The 23,086-nt window shown below is 44.2% G+C and overlaps 1 protein-coding gene across 4 annotated transcripts in view; it reads left to right on the top strand.

The window, feature by feature from the left end:
* Positions 1-23,086, top strand: part of ZFPL1 (zinc finger protein like 1) — a 76,837-nt gene that overhangs the window by 14,816 nt on the left and 38,935 nt on the right. For all 4 annotated transcript variants that reach the window (XM_033956453.1, XM_033956454.1, XM_033956452.1 and 1 more), the window contains 4 exons: positions 5,071-5,234; positions 13,563-13,674; positions 16,103-16,296; positions 17,432-17,507. In XM_033956453.1, coding sequence (XP_033812344.1) covers positions 5,133-5,234; positions 13,563-13,674; positions 16,103-16,296; positions 17,432-17,507 — 484 coding nt within the window. In that variant the 5' untranslated portion in view covers positions 5,071-5,132. The remainder of the gene's footprint in view (positions 1-5,070; positions 5,235-13,562; positions 13,675-16,102; positions 16,297-17,431; positions 17,508-23,086) is intronic.

The following is a 23,086-nucleotide window of genomic DNA, read 5'->3' as shown; positions in this document are numbered from 1 at the left end:
CTTCATGGAGCAACCCCAAAGTTCTCATCCCAGGTTTGGTGGACACAGTGGGGGAGTTGGTTACCCCATTTACTTTATCCCTGTCTTGGGTACAGGATAGGAGGTGGCTTTATTGATGAGCCATTTGTGTGTTGGGGACGTTGTCTGACCAGGTCTCTGTATCAGTCTGAGAGGGGGGCCATTTTGGTGGTTCACAGAGGCTAAAGGCCTGTCGGTTAGCGGCCTAGTCTACAGCGTGGACTGACTTCTCCAGCTGCTCTCAATTCCTTTCGGGTTGTTTGAGGTGGTTTGTTGCTTCAGTAGGCTGTGTGCTGTCCTCACCTTTGGGCACTTTACCTGAAGCGCTGTTGGGCCGGAGATTGGTTTGGACAAGTTCCTGGAGGGAAGTCCATAGGCTGTTATTGAAGCTCTGGCTTAGGGGGATGCAGATGTTGTTCTTGCAGGCACAATTATTCTGAGCAATCCTGATTCCGTGTTTATGCAGCTGCACCTCATTTTCTCAGGGGCTTCGGTCTGTTACCTTTGGAGGCCAGCATGCCTGTTGCTGTTCGCCTGTTTTATATAGCCCATTTGAGGCATTACAGTTCTTCTTGGTACAGCGGTCTCAAACTCGCGGCCCTCCAGGTGCTATTTTGCGGCCTGTGGTCTGGATGCGATGATCAACTGCTTCCTTGCTGCAGTCGATTGTTCCGGTCAAAGCTGCGACTGGCGGCAGCTCCTCGCGCCATCCACACTAGCATTTTTCTTCCCCCTTCCCTTCTTTGTGGAGCAGTAGCATGTCTGGCCGGTTCCCTTGCTGCAGTCAATCGTTTCGTTCAAAGCCGCGGATGATGGCTCCTCGCGCTACCCACACCTACTTCGGAAGCCTCTCTGACGTCGCGAAGGCTTCTGACGCAGGCACGGATCGTGCAAGGAGCCGCCACCTGCAGCTTTGAACGGAACGATTGACTGAGCAAGGAAGCTGGCCAGACATGCTGCTGCTCCACAAGGAAGGGGAGAGGAAAGAGAAATGCTTCTGCTGCACAGGAAAGAGGGAAGAGAAATGCTGCTGTTGCACAGGGAAAGGGAGGGGGAGGGAAGGGGGAAGAGAAATGCTTATGCTGCACCGGAAAGGGGGAAAGGAAATGCTGCTGCTGTTGCTGCTGCACCCAATTGGGGAAAGAGAGGGAAGGAAGACAAGGGAGAAGAGAGGAACAAGAGATGCCAAATCCATGGGAGGGAGGGAAAGGAAAGGAGATACCAGACCATGGAGGGGGAGAGATAGATGCCAGGGCATGGGGGGAGGGAAGGAGACAGATGCCAGACCAGGGGAAAGGAAGGAAGGAAGGAGGGAGGGAGAGAAAGGAAGGAAAGAGATGTCAAACCATGGAAATAGGGTCGGAAGAAGAGAGAGATAGGAAGGGAAGGCATGGAAATGTAGATTTTGAAAAGAAAGCAGAAAAATTGAATATTAACCTTTTCCTATCGGGACATTCCAAAAATGTCGTAGCCATCGTATGTCCCATGGCATGGGACATTCAGTACACGACAGGAACACAAAATATTTGAGTTTACAGACTTATGACTTATTTACATTATGTTTACAATAGCCGTAAATGATAACGGTGAATAATACAAAACTTTGCTAAAATAATTACGATTGAAACCAGCGTAACATAAAATTTATTACTAAACTAAACTAAACCTTAAGTTTATATACCGCATCATCTCCACGGATATTGTGGAGCTCAGCACGGTTTACAAGAACTTAAAATATAGGAAGAGAAGGAAAAAAAAAGGTTTACATAGGAAAAGGTTAAATTAATGCCAAAGATGGATACAAGTTTACTAAAGTGAATTCAGGGATATAAAGTTGATAGACACAAAGCCAGAAAAACTATAATAAACACCGAAGAGAACTGGCCTGTATAGATAACTAACCTATGAAGGGTGATCAAACAAATTTATAAAAAAGCTCAGAGATACGAAACTCTGAAGGGAAGGTTATGAGACCTCCCTTGGAGAAAGAGTTTACCTTCCAGTCATAGTCCTTTTAAGAAAAATCTTTGATCACTTCCTTCAAAGGTATATATGAAAGATTCATCTCTAAAAACTTCAAAAAATGTCCAAACAAGGTACTGCCTTTAAAATTGCAAACGTCACTGCACCTGTGGCAAATTTAAATTTTTTTTACTTAACTTGTAGGCAGGATTGAGGGGGTCCCAACGCGGCCCCGTTTCGATCCCTGCTTCAGGGGACCCGGTTATAGATACTCTAAACAGGTTCCTGTAACAAATTCATGCTGGAAAAGGTTTCTGTCGTGACATACAGCTGAAGATTCGCTGCTGAAACGTGGTAACTTCTAAGTCTGGCAGTTTGAAGACTTAGAAGTTACCACATTTCAGCAGCGAATCTTCAGCTGTATGTCACGACAGAAATCTTTTCCAGCATGAATTTGTTACAGGAACCTGTTTAGAGTATCTATAATCAGGTCCCCTGAAGCAGGGATCGAAACGGGGCCGCGTTGGGACTCCCTCAATCCTGCCTAGAAGCTAAGTAAAAAAAATTTAAATTTGCCACAGATGCAGTGACGTTTGCAATTTTAAAGGCAGTACCTTGTTTGGACATTTTTTGAAGTTTTTAGAGATGAATCTTTCATATATACCTTTGAAGGAAGTGATCAAAGATTTTTCATAAAAGGACTATGACTGGAAGGTAAACTCTTTCTCCAAGGGAGGTCTCATAACCTTCCCTTCAGAGTTTCGTATCTCTGAGCTTTTTTATAAATTTGTTTGATCACCCTTCATAGGTTAGTTATCTATACAGGCCAGTTCTCTTCGGTGGTTAAAGATGGATACAAGGCAGAAAGTGAAGACGGAGAGAAAAACAGTCAAAGGACAAGAAGGCCCTGGAAACATAGTTAAAAGCATAGAAAAATAAAGTCACCAGCCAACAAAGGTAGGGAAAATGATTTTATTTTCAATATAGTGATTGAAATGTGTCAGTTTTGAGAAAGGAAAGATATTAAACTTTAAATGTGAGAGCTGCAGAAAAAATAGGGTACTTGGAGGACCGCAGAAAAAAATAGGGTACTTGGAGGACCGCAGAAAAAATAGTTGATGTCTTATTAAAGAAATGACAATTTTGCATGAGGTAAAACTCTTTATAGGTTATAAATCTTTCCTTTAACAGTTAAAGGAAAGATTTATAAACTATAAAGAGTTTTACCTCATGCAAAATTGTCATTTCTTTAATAAGACATTAACTATTTTTTCTGCGACCCTCCAAGTACCTATAAATCCAAATGTGGCCCCACAAAAGGTTTGAGTTTGAGACCACTGATCTAGTTTGTCTCACAAGCTGATCTCCCCTGCTCGGCGGGTTGACTCTGTCTTAGTGGTATTCACAGCATAAATGTTTAGATAGACTATTTCTACCCTCTCATTTCGGATAGGGTCTAGCCAATCAGTGCGTCTCTACCTGGAGCTAAATTTGTTTCTATCCAGTAGTGTCAAGTATTCACATTGCAGTTGATGGAGGTTCCGATTGGTTCCACGAGCTTTATTAATTTCTGGCGTTTAGCTCATCGGAGTGGAGTCTGGAGTCGACTTTGCCTCTCTGGTAGCACTCTGGGTATTGATGTATGGGTCATTTCCTCTCTTAGGTGAGGATTCTTCTTGAAGTTGTTCAGCGTTTCTTCTCGTTTGAAAGTTCTGTTGATTTCGTTCCTTGGGAAGGGCTCTTCTTTAGGTGGTGAGCCAACACTTTTGGTGTTACAGGCTCCGATGCCCTACAACCTTGTAAGGGGAAGGGGGTCTGTGATACTTTGGTGCCTTTGCCTGAAGGTCATGTCTTTTCCATGGGTTAGGAGCTTTGCAGGATATAGCAACAGGAGTTGTTTTGCTTCACTGGACTCATGTCGGTCTGGTGCTCTGCAGTCATTCTATTCATGGAAGGCCACTGCAGCGGGGGTTTCCACAGCATATTGCTCACAGGCACTGATTGCTCTGGCTCATATGTGTTCTGAGGATTGGCCTCTATCTAATCATAGAATACATACACTCTGTGTTTTGGTATCTCCGTGGAGCAGAACAGTTGTTTCTGAGCCTGTTTTGCTATAGGTGCCTCTACTTCATGGTTATTTGGGGCTCTCATTGCTTGGGTACTAACTGCAGGTGGAGCTAAGGATCTCAGTGAAGTACCTCAGAGGCAAAAGGAAAAATCTGGAGTGGATTCCTTCTGCAGATGACACACGGCCATGGGGACACTACCCATCTGTCTAGAATGTCTCACCTATCTACTGGAAAAGGGCTTACCAGGGTAAGTACATGCATAATAACATAGTAAATGACGGCAGATAAAGACCGGAATGGTCCATCCAGTCTGCCCAACCATACATGCTCCATAAATTAATTTAGTTTAAATGGTCCCTTTTCTTAGATATTTCTGGGCCAGATACCCAAAGCCCTGCCCAGTAGTGTGCTTGGGTTCCATTTACTGGAGTCTCCATCAAAGCTCACTCTAACCCATTCCAGCCATTGAACCCCTCCCCAGCCCGTCCTCAACTGAATGTCTATAATCTCTTTTTATATGTGAGAATATTAGACCCACATTTAGGTGATAAGTCATGCACTGAATGGTATTTGATAACTTCTGCACGCAACTGACATAGCGTGTAACTGCCAAAGGATGTTCATAGAGGGAGGGGGATGAGCTTGTTTAACATTTACATATGTAACTGACAAAATACTGTAAGTTGCATGCTAAAGTGGTACGTTTATGTATGCCCACTTACACCTGCTATTAACATGATATGAGTGAGCATGCCTAAATGGAAGTGTGTTTGTTAACTTATGTAGTATTCTATAATGGAAATTATACGTATAATTACCATTAATAGAATTTTTGATGCCAAACTTTTGGCGCCCTTTAAAGAATTTTCCCCATAAGGCCCCTGGATATATTTTTTTTAAACAGTTATGTTTTTGACGCCTCTGTTTTGAATACTGACCTGATATATTCTCTTTGCTTAGTTGATAACTGCTTAATCAAACTCCTCAACCTGTTTTCATTTTGCCATTTTGAAATCAGTACCAGATCATCCTTTGGGCTAATTCACACCTTGCCTCTTGCTCAGAAGATCCCTGTTAGCCATGGGGCTGTGCAAGTGTCCCAAGAGGAAAGTGACCAATCTGTTCTGCTTCGAGCATCGTGTAAACGTCTGTGAACACTGTTTGGAGGCAAACCATTCCAAAGTGAGTAAGCCTTTCTCCTGCTATACCTGCTTTCTGGCAGATAGCTAGCATAAAACCTTCTTTGATACAAACAGCATTTTTCCAGTCCTCCGAAAATAAGCCTAATACTGGGTTTTTCAAAGGAGTTCCTTTTGCAGTAGGAAACTTTCCTTAACGTCCATACCAGCCTATCAACCAGAGGATGAAGGCAGAAAAACTAAGTAACTCTGTGTGATCCGCCCCTTAAGGGCACTCTGCAATCATAGAATGTTTAGTATTTCATTTGAAGAAATTAATTACCAAAAACTCACATTGGATAAGGTCTTCTTCTCCTCTATAATCTAGCTGCTTTACTGTGTATTATATATAAGGAAGACCTTTAACGGGTATCAGACACATACCAACAAACACCATAGGTTTGTCGGAAAATTCCTCATTTACCCAACGGTGCCTCCACCTCCTATTTTGTTTATCATTGATCTTTTTCTTTATTTTACATTGCTTTTACTGTTAAGATTCTTATAAATTATGCATGGCTAGTGTGAAAAACTTTTACTTAGCTTTTTCATCCCCAAACGCCAACGCGTTTCGATAATCTTTATCAAGACGAAAACTGGGGAAATTTATACAGGACAAACGTCACATACCAACCATTGGTTTTTTTGCCGATGGTTGGTATGTGACGTTTGTCCTGTATAAATTTCCCCAGTTTTCGTCTTGATAAAGATTATCGAAACGCGTTGGCGTTTGGGGATGAAAAAGCTAAGTAAAAGTTTTTCACACTAGCCATGCATAATTTATAAGAATCTTAACAGTAAAAGCAATGTAAAATAAAGAAAAAGATCAATGATAAACAAAATAGGAGGTGGAGGCACCGTTGGGTAAATGAGGAATTTTCCGACAAACCTATGGTGTTTGTTGGTATGTGTCTGATACCCGTTAAAGGTCTTCCTTGAACTCTTGATTTTTGCGACTCTGTGCACGTGTGTATTATATATAAGAGCATTATGGGTCATAGTCGCTATATGCCCCAAGATTGGATTGCAAGTTGGTGTGAACCCTTTTCAGTGATGAACCTGGTTCACAGGATCCCAGGCAAATGAACAGGGGGAACGCTTCAGTCTCATTTCTTGGCCCCTCTGCGGATGGCTTGGAGGTGTTGGAGATAAATGCAAAATAAGATTCCGGAAGCTTCCCTCTTTTTGCAATTGGTAGCTAATGAGGACTTCCTTCCGGGTTGGGGGAGATCCCGGTTCAAGCTATGGAAGCAGAGGGGCTGCAGATCGCTCCTCCACCTAATGGAGGCAGGGGAGGGGATTTCCATCCTTCGCTCAGGTGTGAGAGAGATGGGACATACCAGCCACACATTTCTGGGCATATCTTCAGGTATGCTATTATTGACAATCATTGCAGAATAAGTGGGGGGGGGGGGAGCAGTGGGACAGGGGGGCTTTGGATGTGCAGCTCCAACAGGTACCTCCCGGTCTCAAAAAGTTGTCTTTATGGTACAGGATTTTTAAATCCACGATATCTCTTCAGCCCTTGGACAAGTTGATCCAACAGTAAAATGCTGATTAAGTATGGGGTATGATAAGCCTCAGTTTGTGGAGCTGTTTGGTACCCTCACCACCTTGGGTAGGAACTCAGATTTACAAGAGATTCAGTTCCGCATCTTACACAGGTCTTACCTCACTAGAGAGACGGGGGGCACTGGCGGGGTTGTGGGAGGAGAGAGTGTGTCTCAAATGTAAGGCCTCTCCAGGAACCTTGATTCACTCCTTTCTAGAATGCCCAGCCCTACTCATCTGGCAACAGATTCTTCCATACTTGAAAAGGCTGGTACAGGCACCAATATCCAGGGATTATGGGTTGTTTACTTCTGGGGAATCAAGCAGTGCTACAAAGGGCTATCCAAATCTTAAGGAATCTTTTTATACATAGCCCTTCTTCTCATTTGTAAAACCATTCTACATTTCTGTGTGGCAGAGGATACAATTTCTTGGTGTCCCTGGTTTACAAGGATGCAATCTATTGTCAAGTTTGAAATTCAAATTTATCCGCAGAAAAGTATGATTGAGTGGAGGTAGTATGTTCATCTATGGAAAGCCACACAAAACCAGTTGCCTGCCAATGTGCCACCCAATACACCAGTGGGAGAGGATTGGTGAGGATTAGGGTTTAGGAGGGTGTTGAGAGTGGGATGTCTGGTGAGAATGTATGGATAGGTAGAGAGAGTGAGGGGGGTATTCTAGTGTTCGAGGGTTGGGGGAATGGGGGAGGAATAAGAATACATTTTAGAAAAAGAATGTTTAGTATTTCTCTTCTCCAGTGGATGGGAATAGTGCACAGCGCAGTCTCTGAGCTAGTCAGGCCACATAGGCTGCTAAACCAGTGAAACTGGTTTGGTTGAGCTCGGTGTCCCCCCTCAGTTTGAAGTAGGGATCCTGGAAGAGAAGAAAAAGGAACTGTTTTCAAGGAATACTTTGAGGGATTGAACAGCAAACAATGCAGCTAATTGCCGAAGATCTTCACATAAGCATACAGAGTGAATCTCCCTCACCCGCCCTCCCCGACCAATCAGGACCCCCCCACCCCTACCCTCCCATTTCCCCCCCCCCCAACAATAAGTAATAATCCAGCCTAGGTTCTCAGGCCAAACTAATCTAAAACTGAACCCAGTAAAATACCCAAAGGAAAAAAGGGGAAAGGGGAAAAAAAAAAAAGGGGGGGGGAACAGCCCGCTGGGCTCTGTAGCAAGTGACACTTAAGGAGACTCTTTCCATGTCAAGTAGGAATCCCACACTTTATGATATAATGGCATATTGTGACGGTGAATTGCCGTCAATTTAGACATAATCTGTAGGGAGTCTAAACGAGCCCGTATCCCGCATAGACCCGGGACACTCCTATGTTTCCAATGGGTCATAATTTCAAGGCACGCTGCTGAGAACAAATGCAGAGCAAAATTATGCTCCGTTTTGGAGTATCCCAGAATCGGGGCATTTAAAAGGCAGCAGGCCATCAATAAGGGGCAATGTTTCCTCACAATAGCAACCAAAAAGCTGATTTCAATGAGCATGAAGGCAGCAGTCATTTTAATTTCTTCTCACTAATTTAAGACCTATTCTGTGTTGTCCTGATTTGGACACAGATGCAACCTTTAGCCATCGGTTTCAGCATGGCTGTGTATTTTGGTTCAATATAGGCTTGCAATCAAGTTTCTAAGCTCTTATTTTCTGTGCGCTGAGCCAGCCTGGTCACGGTTAACTTATGCATTGTGTTTTTGTAAATATTCTGTTCAGTTTTCATACTCGGTATGCTCACAGGCCTGAGCGTCATGACAGTGTACTTGTTATGCTTTGAGGTTCATGGGATTTGCCGCTGTTGCCTACCAGAGGTGGTTTTGCCTGCCAGGTTATTTTAGATTTTATTCAGCATCTCGGAATTTCTCAGTACAATGGTTTTCAAGCCAGGTGCTGACTTAGTAAACTTCAGAGAGCATGGGTGGCTGGAAACACCTCTGGGGTTTGGAAGACCAGAGAGCCCTTCTCAGACTCAGTTGCAACCTATCTTAATCTTAGTTTAAATTCCGGTGGTTCTGTGTGCTTTATTTTATAGTGCTTTCCTTTTCTTAAGGTGACCTCTTTCTCTGGCTATCTAGCATATCTGTTATATTGCAACTTGGAAACTTCAGCGGTGTTAAGAGTCTAAAATATAAGTAAGTGCCATTTCAGCTATCCAGTGTCTATATGACAGTGAGTGGTGCTGTGTGACAGCCTGAGCATATCTGCTGTTTGACACCTGACAGCATTTGCTCTACGACTGCCTATATTCTTGGTTGTATTGCAGCCTGAAAGTACTAGCTGTGTGGATATGAATGTATCAACATACATCGTATATACTCGAATATACCATAAACTCCTCAACCCTGAAATGTCCTGTCTAAATTAGATTGTAAGCTCTTCTGAGCAAGGACTGTCTATTGTATGTTAAAATGTACAGCGCTGTGTACGCTTTTCAGTGCTATAGAAATAATAAATAGTAGTAGTAGTAGTTGCTTAGCATTGTCTCATCCAAGTTACGTATTGAAGACCGTTACCTTTGCATTGTTGTTGTTGGAATCGTTGGAATAATTTGTAAAATTAATAAAAAAAAATTTGACTATAAAATACTAATTTGGTGCCTAACTTTTAGTGCCTTAGTTGAATTGAGCCCATAGGATGGTCTTCAAAGGATTATGTGGCTATGACACTTGTCGGTCTTCTTTGGGAGGACTTAAGTACTTCCTGCAGACATATTGCTGGAGAGCACCCATGAGCTTGTAGTATGATATCCGTCTGGTGGATAGTCTGATTTTAGAAAACGGTGAGTTCTTGGGGAAGGATTTCCTTTATTCTTTTGGAGTTGGCTAAGGAGATTTGATTGGGGTGCACCATTCAACAGTGCCCAGGAATGTTATGCTGGTAGAATCCAGTAGTGCTGCCCGATTCGCCAATGCAAATTCAATTTGTTTTCTTTTAAAAAAAAAAAAAATTGGGCTTTCTGATTCACTGATCCACTCTCCTTCCCGCATACCTTCGGGCCTCCTAAAGCAGAAGCTGCAGTGTTCTGGCAGCAAAAAGCCTGTCCTAAGTGCTGCCTCTTACTGGCCGTCCACTGACACTGCTGCTCCTGCTTTAGGAGGCCCGATGTCAGAGCTCATGGTGGTGGTGGTGGGGGGTGTCGGTCAGTCTGGAAGTGCTGCATAGGCGCCAGCGCTATGGGTACCCTTGGCTTCATGGCTTTAGGGGGTTTCCCAAAGGCCAGCATGTTTTCCCTTTCTTCCCAACATCATCCGGCTTCCCTTTGGACTCCCAGTCTTACGTTCAAAGCTAATTACGGCCTGCAGAGGATCACTGGTGATGTAGCGATTCTAGCAGGCTACTGTCTGCCTCAGCTGCACGTTCCCTCTGCTGTGGTCCAAGATGTGATGTCAGAGGAGGAGAGGCTCTACTGCAAGAGATTGCTATTTGGGTCTCTTATGTGGATTGCCCTTGGCTCCAGATTATATAAACTTTTATACCTGATTTTACATTATAGAAATTGCCTTGGGCTCTACTGGCAGCATTAGATGAGCAGCTTTACCAGCATAACCCCTTCTTAGCAGTAATTGGTACACACTTTGCAAACTTATGTTCCCTGAACATGTTTATTTTCTCCATACACTGTGTTACTCAGGGATTCATAGCGTGCAGGGAGGAACCGATCAGGGGTACTGGGGCCAGGCAGGGCTGCGAACACTAGGGTAGCTTTGGAGGGAACAGGAGGTGTGATCCTTCGATCTTCTCCAGGAGGAATATGGTCTTACTTCTCGGGACGCCTATAGGTATACTCAGCTTCATACTTTTTTGTATAAGAAAGCTTTTTGGGAGTTATGTGTGGCAGAGACAGCTCTTGAAAAAGCACTACATTTTGGAGTAGGTCGGGGAGGCATTTCCAGGATTTATAAAGCTTTGCTGATGCGGGAGGCCTCCTTGTATCCATATAGGAATACCTGGGAGAGAGAGGTAGGAGTCTCTTGCACAGAAGGGACCTGGCAGAGTTGTCATAAATGCTTATTTCAACTTTGTTTCCTATACTATGATAGAAAATGAGTATAAGATGTATTATATGCCATCCAAGCTCAGGAAATTCTCAAAATCAGGCACTGATCTCTGCTGACGACATTGGGGTCAATGAGGGGATTTCATGCATATGTGGTGGTAATGTCCTCTTATTAAACCATATTGGCACATGGTGGGCCAACAGGTGGTACGAATCACTTGTGGACATTGCCCTTTGCTTCCTGGACTGCTACCTGTTGAATGCTCCACTTCCAGGTTAAAAGATCAGAGCAATAACTAGTGGCTTACATCTTTACTGCAGCATGTATGGCTTTGGCTGTGAGATGGAAACATCACTCGCTACGAGGGCTACCAGTTTTGTGCACTAAATTGGATTTTTTACAAATCATGTCCTAATTGACTGCTTTGCGACATAATACTTTGATAGCATACCACAAAGTGTGGGACATGTACATTGATTGGAGAGCGGGGAAGTAAATGTTGGTTAAGATTTTAGCCTTTTAGTTTTGCTGAGGTGCCTCATACATTATGTATCTGATGTAAGATCTCAGGGTTGGGGGGATAGGAATGTGGGAGGGAAGGGATGGGAGGGAGAGATTGTGGTCACTTGTTTAGTAGGGCTAAGATAACTGATTGTTATGCTCTGTTTTTCTGTATTATCGCACTTGTGACAACTGTGCATATTTCATTTGTCTATTTTGGAAAATTTAAATAAAAATAAATACAGCTGTAGGCAAAGAAATATCAGTTATGCTCAAAATCTGAATGTCATCTGTGTAAACAAAGGAAATTAACCCTAAAGACTTCACTAAACCAAAATCAACAATTGAGAAAGAAAAATATTAAAAACAAAGGCACCACTATGGAGACCTATGGGATCCCCACATGAAACAGTAAAAGGTAAAAACCATTCATCTTGCCAAGAAACCACATATGAACATGAAGAAAGTATGATTGGAACCAGGTCCATATTGTTTGTGTCGATTGTATGGCACATAGTTGTGCCAATAAGAGTTCATGATCAACCAAATCAAAAGCACTGGATAAATCCAGAGAAATAAAGATCACTGACTTAACCTAATGAAAGTAGTAACATATATCAATATCAACTTACTATATAATGTGGTTTTGTTCAGCATTCTGTACAGACTAAGTCAGAGATAATTGATAGTGAGGTGAATGCTCTCAAAATCAGAAGAGACTTTTCAACCTATGAACACAAGTGTTTTGTCCGAATCACTCAGCAACTATTTCTCTGGCATTTGAAGTTTTGCACATCTCCTTTGGGTTCCTTGAAACAGACCCTCGAAACATGGCCCATGTCGGGACCTGCTAACACACTTTAAAGCTAAATGGAGTGGTTTTTCCTCTTATTGCCACTGAGAACAAATCTAGCATTCAAAGAGCACGTTGCCTTATTTACTATTATTTTGCATTAAAGTCATACACAGTGATGGGACGGTGGGTTCGGCTATTGGAGCCAAGCCTCTTGGTCGGATTACACAATTCTGAGTGTATGTGAAAATTGTATTACCTCACTTCTTAATACCTATATTTAAGATCCATTTTTGACTTTCATATATTGAGAAGTCTTGGTTCCTGTTACACTTCAGCATTCTGTACAGACATACCAACCTTATCTCTACCAATTGTTTAATAATATCATCAAGATTCTAATCTGTAGGCAGAAGTATTTATGATCAGAAGTAGGCGACATATAGAATTCTAAAATTATTTGCATCTCTGTTGCTGTTTTAGACCTTCTATCTTCATCTGATAAAGAGATATGGGAAGCATCCTATTCTTCTACTAACTATTCCATCTACGGGGCTCAAGGTCAGGCGACTAATCATCAAGCATTTATCTGCTATTTCTTCTCTTTGTAAGTGTTCCTCTGCTACAATCTTTGATTTTCCGAGGCATGTAGTAAGGGCAACCTCTATTTTTATTTCCAGTTTTGGATCTAGCTTCCCAACTTGTTTGGATCTCTGTTATACCTCCAATCTTCCTACCCTTCTGTTTGACTTTATTTGGTCACAGGTTTTAGATCCCACCCTGCTTGGGAACTGCTTTGCTACATCTCACAGGTTCTGGACTGGTCTGGTATGGATGCTAAGGATAGAGAAATTGTGTCTTACCTGATAAATTTCTTTCCTTTAAGTCCTACCAGACCAGTTCAGAAACCCTTCCTAGTATAAGTATTGAAGCTGTTTCCATCTTTCTATTTCACAGTTCGCTGTGCTTCTGTTTTGAGATTCCTCTGCCTTGTCTCATTTTCAGAAAGCTCTGGATATAGTTGGAGAACTCTTGTCAATAAAGTACAAAAGCTCCTGATTAAAGTTGGATGGGTGGAGTATAATAGTGCCTAGCTGGTATGTGTTATGGATAAATGCATCATTTGACCTGGAGTGTGTATATGATCTTCATTGCTTAGTCATTCAAAATACTGAATATTCTATGGCTATACAGTGCCCTTAAGGGGCAAATCACACAGAACTACTTTGTTTCTCTGTCTTCATCCTCTGGTTGATGGACACAAGACACCACAGGTTCCGGACTGGTCTGGATAGGATTAATGGAAAGAAAATGATCAGGTAAGATATAATTTCTTCCTCTTTTTAAGAACAGTTTTTGTTGGCCTGCTTAGTGTACTATTCTTCCTTGTTCTCTTAGAATATCTGCTCTGAGATTGTACTTTTTCCCTGGTGAAACCTCCTAATTCTTCACTATTCCTTCTCTCTTTCAGTGTATCGTCCAGTCTTATCTCCAGTGGCTTCAGGATAGTGATTATAACCCCAACTGTCGATTATGCAACACCCTCCTTTCCACCAAAGAGACAGTGCGATTGGTGTGCTATGGTGAGCTATAGGCCACATTCTCTCCCTACTTGGCAGTGCCTTTATGGAGTAAATAAAGGGAGAAATTCTACTTAGCTGACAGCATATGCAGTTATTTTGTGGATTCTCCAGTCTTCAGGCTATTTTCTTGCTTCTGCTGTGTCAGTCTTTCTCTGGCAGCTTCTTGGCTTGTATACAGTGGTGCCTCGCATAACGGACGCCTCGCACAGCGAACGCTGCGCACAACGAACTTTATGTCTTGATCCGTACAACGAACTTCGTTTCACACAACGAAGTCGCCCGAGCTGCATCCTTCCGCGCAGGCACTGCGCTTAACTGCCCTCTCTCCGCCTGGTTCCCTCTTGCCCCCCCGACTCCCCGACACGATCGGGGCAAGAGGGAGCTCAAGCCCTCTTGCCCCCCCGACTCCCCGACACGATCGGGGCAAAAGGGAGCTCAAGCCCTCTTGCCCCCCCGACTCCCCGACACGATCGGGGCAAAAGGGAGCCCAAGCCCTCTTGCCCCGCCGATTCCCCAACTCCCCGACAATATCGGGCCAGGAGGGAGCCCAAGTCCTCCTGGCCACGGCGACCCCCTAACCCCACCCTGCACTACATTACGGGCAGGAGGGATCCCAGGCCCTCCTGCCCTCGACGCAAACCCCCCCTCCCCCCAACGACCGCCCCCCCCAAGAACCTCCGACCGCCCCCCCAGCCGACCCGCGACCCCCCTGGCCGACCCCCACGACACCCCCAACCCCCTTCCCCGTACCTTTCTGTAGTTGGCCGGACAGACGGGAGCCAAACCCGCCTGTCCGGCAGGCAGCCATCGACGGAATGAGGCCGGATTGGCCCATCCGTCCCAAAGCTCCGCCTACTGGTGGGGCCTAAGGCGCCTGGGCCAATCAGAATAGGCCCGGGAGCCTTAGGTCCCTCCTGGGGGCAGGGCCTGAGGCACATGGTCGGGTTGGGCCCATGTGCCTCAGGCCCCGCCCCCAGGAGGGACCTAAGGCTCCCGGGCCTATTCTGATTGGCCCAGGCGCCTTAGGCCCCACCAGTAGGCGGAGCTTTGGGACGGATGGGCCAATCCGGCCTCATTCCGTCGATGGCTGCCTGCCGGACAGGCGGGTTTGGCTCCCGTCTGTCCGGCCAACTACAGAAAGGTACGGGGAAGGGGGTTGGGGGTGTCGTGGGGGTCGGCCAGGGGGGTCGCGGGTCGGCTGGGGGGGCGGTCGGAGGTTCTTGGGGGGGGGGGCGGTCGTTGGGGGGAGGGGGGGTTTGCGTCGAGGGCAGGAGGGCCTGGGATCCCTCCTGCCCGTAATGTAGTGCAGGGTGGGGTTAGGGGGTCGCCGTGGCCAGGAGGACTTGGGCTCCCTCCTGGCCCGATATTGTCGGGGAGTTGGGGAATCGGCGGGGCAAGAGGGCTTGGGCTCCCTTTTGCCCCGATCGTGTCGAGGAGTCGGGGGGGCAAGAGGGCTTGAGCTCCCTTTTGCCCCGATCGTGTCGGGGAGTCGGGGGGGCAAGAGGGCTTGAGCTCCCTTTTGCCCCGATCGTGTCGGGGAGTCGGGGGGGCAAGAGGGCTTGAGCTCCCTCTTGCCCCGATCGTGTCGGGGAGTCGGGGGGGGCAAGAGGGCTTGAGCTCCCTCTTGCCCCGATCGTGTCGGGGAGTCGGGGGGGGCAAGAGGGCTTGAGCTCCCTCTTGCCCCGATCGTGTCGGGGGTGCCAGGGACCACACGGAGTCACCCACCGTACCACCCGATTCGGGTAAGCGCAGGTATCGGTGGGTGGCTTATTTGCGGGGGGGGTGCCTTATTTTACATTTTTTTCTAAAAAGGGGGGGCTGTCTTATTTGATGGCCCTGCCTTATCATCGGGGAAACACGGTAGAAAAAAAAAAAAAATGAACAGTTAAGTCCCAGTTTTTGCCGCTGAGACTCTGCCCTCTCACTGTAAAATTAGACTCTACTTAGTCTGTCTTTAAATTTAAAAAATGTGTGTTGTTTTAAAAAACAATTATGTTTTTAGATGTATCTAAATAAAAATAATAACCAAAAATTTATCTTTTTTTATGTCATCTTAGCATATTTTATGCTACAGAACGAATTATTTTTTTTAACATGTATTGTTATGGGAAAACGCGTTTCACACAACGAACGTTTCACATAACAAACTTGCTCCTGGAACGGATTAAGTTCGTTGTGTGAGGCACCACTGTATTTGATAGCTATTGCAGCGCTCTTGTCCTGAATTCGATTGGCTCCTTGAATGTATCTTTATATCATGGCTTCTTGAACTGAATTGGTATGATTGATTTCCCCTTTGTATATCCTTTTCTTCTCTCCCCCCCAAAAAAAAACACACTTTCTTTTTTTCAATGGGCAGAGGTGCTCTGCTTAGTGTGTTTTCTACAGAAGGAACTTTACTCTTGCCTTGTTTTTGTTTCTGTTCTAGATGTGTTTCATTGGTCCTGTGTGAATGATATGGCAAATCAGTTGCCAAGGAACACAGCCCCAGCAGGCTACCAGTGTCCCACCTGCCAGGGCCCCATCTTTCCCCCAGCCAACCTGGTCAGTGCTGTGGCTTCAACCCTCCGAGACAAATTAGCCACTGTCAACTGGGCTCGAGCTGGGCTTGGGCTCCCCCTGGTGAGTCATTTCCCAGAAGCTTCTTGAAAATGATTTAAAGGAGAATGATATTTTCCATGAGCTATAATTGTTTCCTCAGGCTAGAACCTATGTATGTAGTGTTACTTGAGATCTGTCATTGTTTCCTTTCCTCTGACTGTGAGGTGTTTTATTTCATGTCCAATACTAAACTGCTCCTCTTTTTTCCTAAACCCTCTGCTCCTTTCCCGCCATTGTCTGTCTCTATAAATAATACTGTTATCATTCCTGTCTTATTTGTTTATAACATTGGAGTCATCTTCAACTCCGACCTCTCATTTTCTACCCACATCCAACAGACTGCCAAAGCTTGTCACTTCTATCTATACAGCACTACCAAAATTCGCCCCTTCCTCTCTGAGCACACTACCTGGACCCTTGTCCATACTCTCGTAAACTCATGCTTAGACTACTGCAATCTGCTTCTAACAGGTCTCCCGCTGAACCACCTCTTCCCCTGCTGTCTGTACAAAACTCTGCTACATGACTTATCTTCTGTCAGCCTTGCTACACTCACCTTACCCCTCTCCTCAGACCACTTCACTGGCTCCCTATCCACCTTCACATACAGTTCAAACTACTATTACTAACCTACAAATGTGTTCATTCTGCAGCCCCTCAGTATCTCTCCTCTCGTCTCTCCTTGTACACCTCCCTGAGAACTCCATATCTCAGACAAATTGCTTTTATCTATACCCTTCTCCTCTACTTCCCATTCCAGACTTCATTCCTTTCATCTCACTGCCCCATATGCCTGGAATAAACTACCTGAGTCAGTCCGCCATGCCTCTTCCCTTGTTTAAAAGAGGCTGAAAACCCACCTTTTTGAGACAGTCTTCATCTCATAACCCTTCTATCCTCTGCCCATTACCCTAGCTAGTAGTTTAACATTCCTTCTATCTGTAACCCCCTACCCTGGAATTCTCTGTGTCTGTTTTGATTGTTTAGATTAGAAACTCATTCGAGCAGGGACTGTCTCCTTTGTGACTATATAGCACTGCGTTTGTCTGCTAGTGCTCTAGAAATAATTAGTAGTAGAAGTAGTATTTCAGAAGTTTTTTCTGTAAGCTCTGATATTTACCAATTAACTATCATATCTGTCTTTGCTGCACATCAGATTGAAGAGGCCGAAACTATCCAGGATCCAGAACCACAGGATATCACAGACTACACAGACTGGTCTAGTTTTAATGGTAAGTGTACTCTAGTCAGAGGCTGCCCTTCTGATTCATGTTATGGATGAGGTGTATTATTGGCAGAATAAGGGAAAAAAGTTGTCACAGAGATGAATGAAGGGGGAAACAACAGGCTTGTAAGTCTTACTTCAGTTATTGGAAAAATAATGGAATCGTTGCTGAAGGAAAGGTTAGTGAATTTCCTAGAATCTAATGGGTTATGAGATCTGAGGTTTTATAAGGGAAATTGTGCCAAACGAATCTGATTGAATTCTTTGACTGGACAACTGGTGAATTGGAATGAGGATGTTTGCTAGTTGTAATTTACTTAGATTTCAGTAAAGCCTTTGAAATCTTTCCTCATAAGAGGTTCTTGAATAAACTCGACAGGCTGAAGTTAGGATCCAAAGTGGTGACCTTTATTAGAAACTGGTTGACAGACACCAGAGGGTGGTGGTTAATGGGATTTACTTGGAGGAAGAAAAGGTGAATAGTGGATTGCCTCAAAGATCGGTGCTGGTGTATGCGTATTGGTGAGGTAACAGGGTCTGTTACATGGCCTGGCTGTAGCCAGGACATTGAAATACAGATTTATGAAATCTCTTTATCTGTCTATCTGTATTCCCAAAGAATTCCAAATCAAAACCCCTTGTGCCGCCATTAAACTCGTATCAAAAGCTAAGAAATTTGATCACGTGACCCCCCTTTGTTACATAAAACTCATTGGTTACTAATAAAACATCAATTCATCGAAAAATATCTGATTCCATATGAGCCATCCCATCTTCTAAGATCTTCAGATCGCAAATTACTCACCGTCCCCTTCTCTGCATATAATTGGCACCAAGCGACAAGACATCTTTTCAGTAGTTGCCCCTCAGCTTTGGAATATCCTTCCAGCTCCAGTAAAAGAAGAAACTACTCTCAATAGCTTCAAAGACCTTCTTAAGAGCCATTTATTTAAAGATGCCTTTAACATCTAAATATCCCTCTAGTTTCCTCAAGTCTTCTTTCATAAGAAACAAATTACAGCTTGCCCCATCCTCTCGTTCTTCCCTTAATTGTTTTCTTTCCTATATTGATTGTACTTCTTCCCCTTTCACCTTTTGTATCATGTTAATTCAGTCCATTTTTTTGATACGCCATTTGCTTAAGTTGTTTTTAATCTCCTTTTAATTTATATTGTCCTTTATATTTATATTGTCCTGACCATAAGTCGCACCTACATATAGAAGTGGAAAAACCAAGAAAAAAAAATTTGGTTGAGAATTTTTTTTTCCTTGGTTTTTCCTCCTATACACGTAGGTGCGTCTGGTGCTGGGAAGCCCGCAGCCCCCCCACCCCCCCGGGTACCTTTTTTTAACTGGCGGTGGTCCAGCGCGGTCTCCTACTGAATGACTGCCTTTCAAAGGCAAACGCAGGAACGCAACCTTTGCGCTTCCTGCCTGGTCATGCACCGCTCTATGATGCTGAGGTCAGTTCTCGATTTGCGCGAATTGACCTTAGCCAATCATGGAGTGGCGCTCCTGCGTTGTGCGCCGCTCTGCAACGAGAAAGGCAGCGAGACCATGCTGGACCACCGCCAGTTAAAAAAAGGTACCGCGGGGAGGGGGAAGGTGTATTCACTCCATAAGACGCACCCACTTTTCCATCACCTTTATGGAGCAAAAAACACGGTATAATTCATTTGTTATTCGCTTAGAAGTTGGATAAGCAATAGAATCAAATTTTAATAAAAACTTGAAACTTGATATTGCAAATATCTTCCTTTGGCACAGTGCAGGATCTCAGAAATGCTGCCCAACACAGTCATTATGGAAGAGAGATCTCTCAGGCAACAGGAACGCTGTAGGTGTTTGGGAGGAAGCCCAGCATTGGAACAGCTGTAGTATGGGTTCATCACTCTCTTCAGGCTTCAGTCATATACCTGAAAGGCAGCAGCCCAGGCATAGCATAGTCAGCAGACCTCGGGATCAGGAACCACCAGCGTGGGGTCCCTTCTTAGAGAGCGATAGCCAGGAACCATGAGCCCTATCTTGGAAGATAATTCTTTCCACACCTCTTGTTCCAACCTCTTGACCTAAATACCTCCAGAAATATCCTTAAGACATTACTTCAGGGAAATTCCAGAAATCTTGGCTCCTTCTGGTGGCCCCCAGGATATTTGGACTCCAAAGCTTTCTGAAAGGGCCAGTATGCCCCAGATAAGCCCCATGCTGGAACATGTGATGATAACAAGATCCATTTGTTTCACTTCAGTGTGTCACTGATAAGACACTGAAGGAGCAGTAGTAGGTCAGAGGTTTGTCCTGCTTCAGGCACAGTCTCTGAATTTTAGCAGGAGAAATGTATTCAGTTTTGTGTAAAATTTATGTGCAGGCCTATTTCTTAACTAGGACCAGTTCTGTCCAATATGTTTGTGAGCGACATTGTCAAAGGATTAGAAGGTAAGGTTTGCCTTTTTGCAGATGATACACAGATTTGTAACAGATTGGAAACCCCAGAGGGAGTGAAAACATGAAAAAGGATCTTCAAAAGTTAGAAGAGTGATCTAATGTTTGGCAACTAAAATTCAATGCAAGGAAGTACAGAGTGATGTATTTGGGGTGTAGAAATTTGAGGGAGCTATATGTGATAGGAGGTGAGAGTCTGATATGCACAAACGGGGAGAAGGACCTTGGGGTGATAGTGTCTGAGGATCTGAAAGTCACAAAAATGTGTGACAAGGCAGTGGTTGTAGCCAGAAGGATTCTGGGCTCTATAAAGAGAGGTGTTGATGCCCTTGTACAAATCATTGGTGAGGTCCTACTTGGAGTATTGTGTTCAGTTTTGGATGCCATATCTGGCTAAGGATATAAGAAGACTTGAAGCTGGTCAGCGGAAGGCAACAAAATTGGTAGGGGGTTTGCATCAAAAGAAGTACACAAAGAGACTGGAAGACCTGAATATGTATATGCTAGAGGAAAGAAAGGACAGGGGAGAACATAAGAACATAAGCAGTGCCTCTACTGGGTCAGACCCGAGGTCCATCGTGCCCAGCAGTCCGCTAACACGGCGGCCCAACAGGTCCGGGACCTGTGCAGTAGCCCTCTATCTATACCCCTCTATCCCTTTTTCCAGCAGGAAATTGTCCAATCCTTTCTTGAACTCCAGTACCGTACTCTGTCCTATTACGTCTTCTGTAAGCGCATTCCAGGTGTCCACCACACGCTGGGTAAAGAAAAACTTCCTAGCATTCGTTCTGAATCTGTCTCCTTCTAACTTTTCCGAATGCCCTCTTGTTCTTTTATGTTTTGAAAGTTTGAAGAATCTGTCCCTCTCTACTCTCTCTGTGCCCTTCATGATCTTGTAGGTCTCTATCATGTCTCCTCTGAGTCTCCGCTTTTCCAGGGAGAAGAGCCCCAGTCTCTCCAATCTTTCAGTGTATGAAAGGTTTTCCATGCCCTTAATCATTCGTGTCGCTCTCCTCTGGACCCTCTCAAGTATTGCCATATCCTTCTTAAGGTACGGTGACCAATACTGAACACAGTACTCCAGATGCGGGCGCACCATTGCCCGATACAACGGCAGTATGACTTCTCTCGTTCTGGTCGTAATACCCTTCTTAATAATACCCAACATTCTGTTTGCCTTCTTCACGGCTGCTGCGCATTGTGCTGTTGACTTCGTTGTGGTGTCCACCAGTACACCCAAATCTCTTTCAAGGCTACTTCTCTCTAACACTAATCCCCCCATTTGGTAGCTGAACATCGGGTTTTTTCTCCCTAAATGGATGACCTTGCATTTCCCCACATTGAAGTCCATCTGCCATTTATTCGCCCACTCCTCCAGTTTGCTTAGGTCCCTTTGTAGGTCCTCACACTCTTCCGCATTTCTAACCCTTCTACAGAGTTTAGTGTCATCTGCAAATTTGATAACTTCACACTTCGTCCCCGTTTCCAGGTCATTGATAAATACATTGAACAGCAGCGGTCTGAGTACAGACCCCTGCGGAACCCCGCTCGTGACCTTCCTCCAGCTCGAGTAATGACCCTTCACTCCAACCCTCTGCCTTCTGCCTGCCAACCAGTGTTTGACCCATCTGTGCACGTCCCCTTCCACCCCGTGGTTCCACAGCTTCCTAAGTAGCCGCTCATGGGGTACCTTGTCAAAGGCCTTTTTGAAGTCGAGGTAAATGATGTCTACGGGTTCCCCTTTGTCCAACTGACTGTTTACCCCCTCAAAGAAGTGCAGTAAGTTTGTTTGGCATGATCTTCCCTTGCAGAAGCCATGTTGGCTCGCTTTCATCAGCCCATTTTTTCGATGTGCTCACAGATGCTGTCCTTTATCAGTGCTTCTACCATCTTGCCCGCAACCGATGTCAAACTGACCGGCCTATAGTTTCCCGGGTCTCCTCTTGACCCCTTTTTAAAGATAGGTGTAACATTTGCTATCTTCCAGTCCTCCAGGATCTCTCCAGTTTTTAAGGATAGGTTGCAAACTCGTTGGAGTATTCCCGCTATCTCATTTCTTAGTTCTTTTAGTACCCTAGGGTGGATACCGTCCGGGCCTGGTGATTTGTCGCTTTTCAATCTATCTATCTGTTGGAGGACATCCTCATGGCTCACTTCTATTGTTGACAGTTTTTCTTCTTGGTCTCCATGGAAGATCACGTCGGGTTCTGGTACACTGGATGTGTCCTCGCTTGTGAAGACTGACGAGAAAAATTTGTTTAACCTGTCGGCTACCTCTTTTTCCTAACTAAATGTGCAGGAAAGTAAGTGTTATTAACGTTTCTGATTTGGAAGACATGGTATTTAATTTTATTCAGTAGGAATACTGACCTTGTCAGGGGATGGAACTATTCAATAGGAGATAACTCTTAGACTGTGGTTTAAACTAAACTAATCACAGCTCTTATACTAAAATTAAATAATATATGAATAATACTCTTATTAAAATGTGAAGTGCTCAGACCTTATAACCTGTGTTTTTAGTGTTATCACCAAAACGAGGTTAACAAGGGGACCATCATTGCCTTCACTGTCCCCTGACCACCTGCATTGTATAAACAAGCTCTCAGCGTGATTTGTTCATAATGAATGATGTACTTATCTTTGCCAGGTGGTAGTTGATGATGATAGACCTCGTTGAGACAAAATTAAACCAAGTGATGTGACTTTAAAAATTTTTCTCTATATGTGCGTTTCAATCTATGGTCCCTGTCCCCCCGACCCAGGTTTCGTTTCTTCGTCAGGGAGGGACATTGATGCTAGAGAAAATCAATAAAAACAATAAACTTCTTTATTATGTCAACTAATGTTAAAAGATCTAAATTAGTGTTATGAAGATTACTCGTAATCTTACAGTGATAAATATTATATAAGTATTATATTATATAAACAAAGTATCGATGAATCTACATACCTATTACTGGCTCACTAGGATTGGACCAGACCAAAGAATTGGGAGAACTGAATTCCAGAGACCGGGTTTTTATTTATATAGGTAAAGGAACCGGAATTGATGAAATGGACCCAACCGGAAATGAGATCAAACAGAAAATATCATAGCGCTCGCTATTGTTTTATATTAATAGCCATTCTATATCTGAATTA

Source organism: Geotrypetes seraphini, chromosome 8 (assembly GCF_902459505.1).
Source record: "Geotrypetes seraphini chromosome 8, aGeoSer1.1, whole genome shotgun sequence".
In the NCBI taxonomy this organism is placed as follows: Eukaryota; Metazoa; Chordata; class Amphibia; order Gymnophiona; family Dermophiidae; genus Geotrypetes; species Geotrypetes seraphini.
This window is presented reverse-complemented; position numbering and strand designations above follow the sequence as displayed.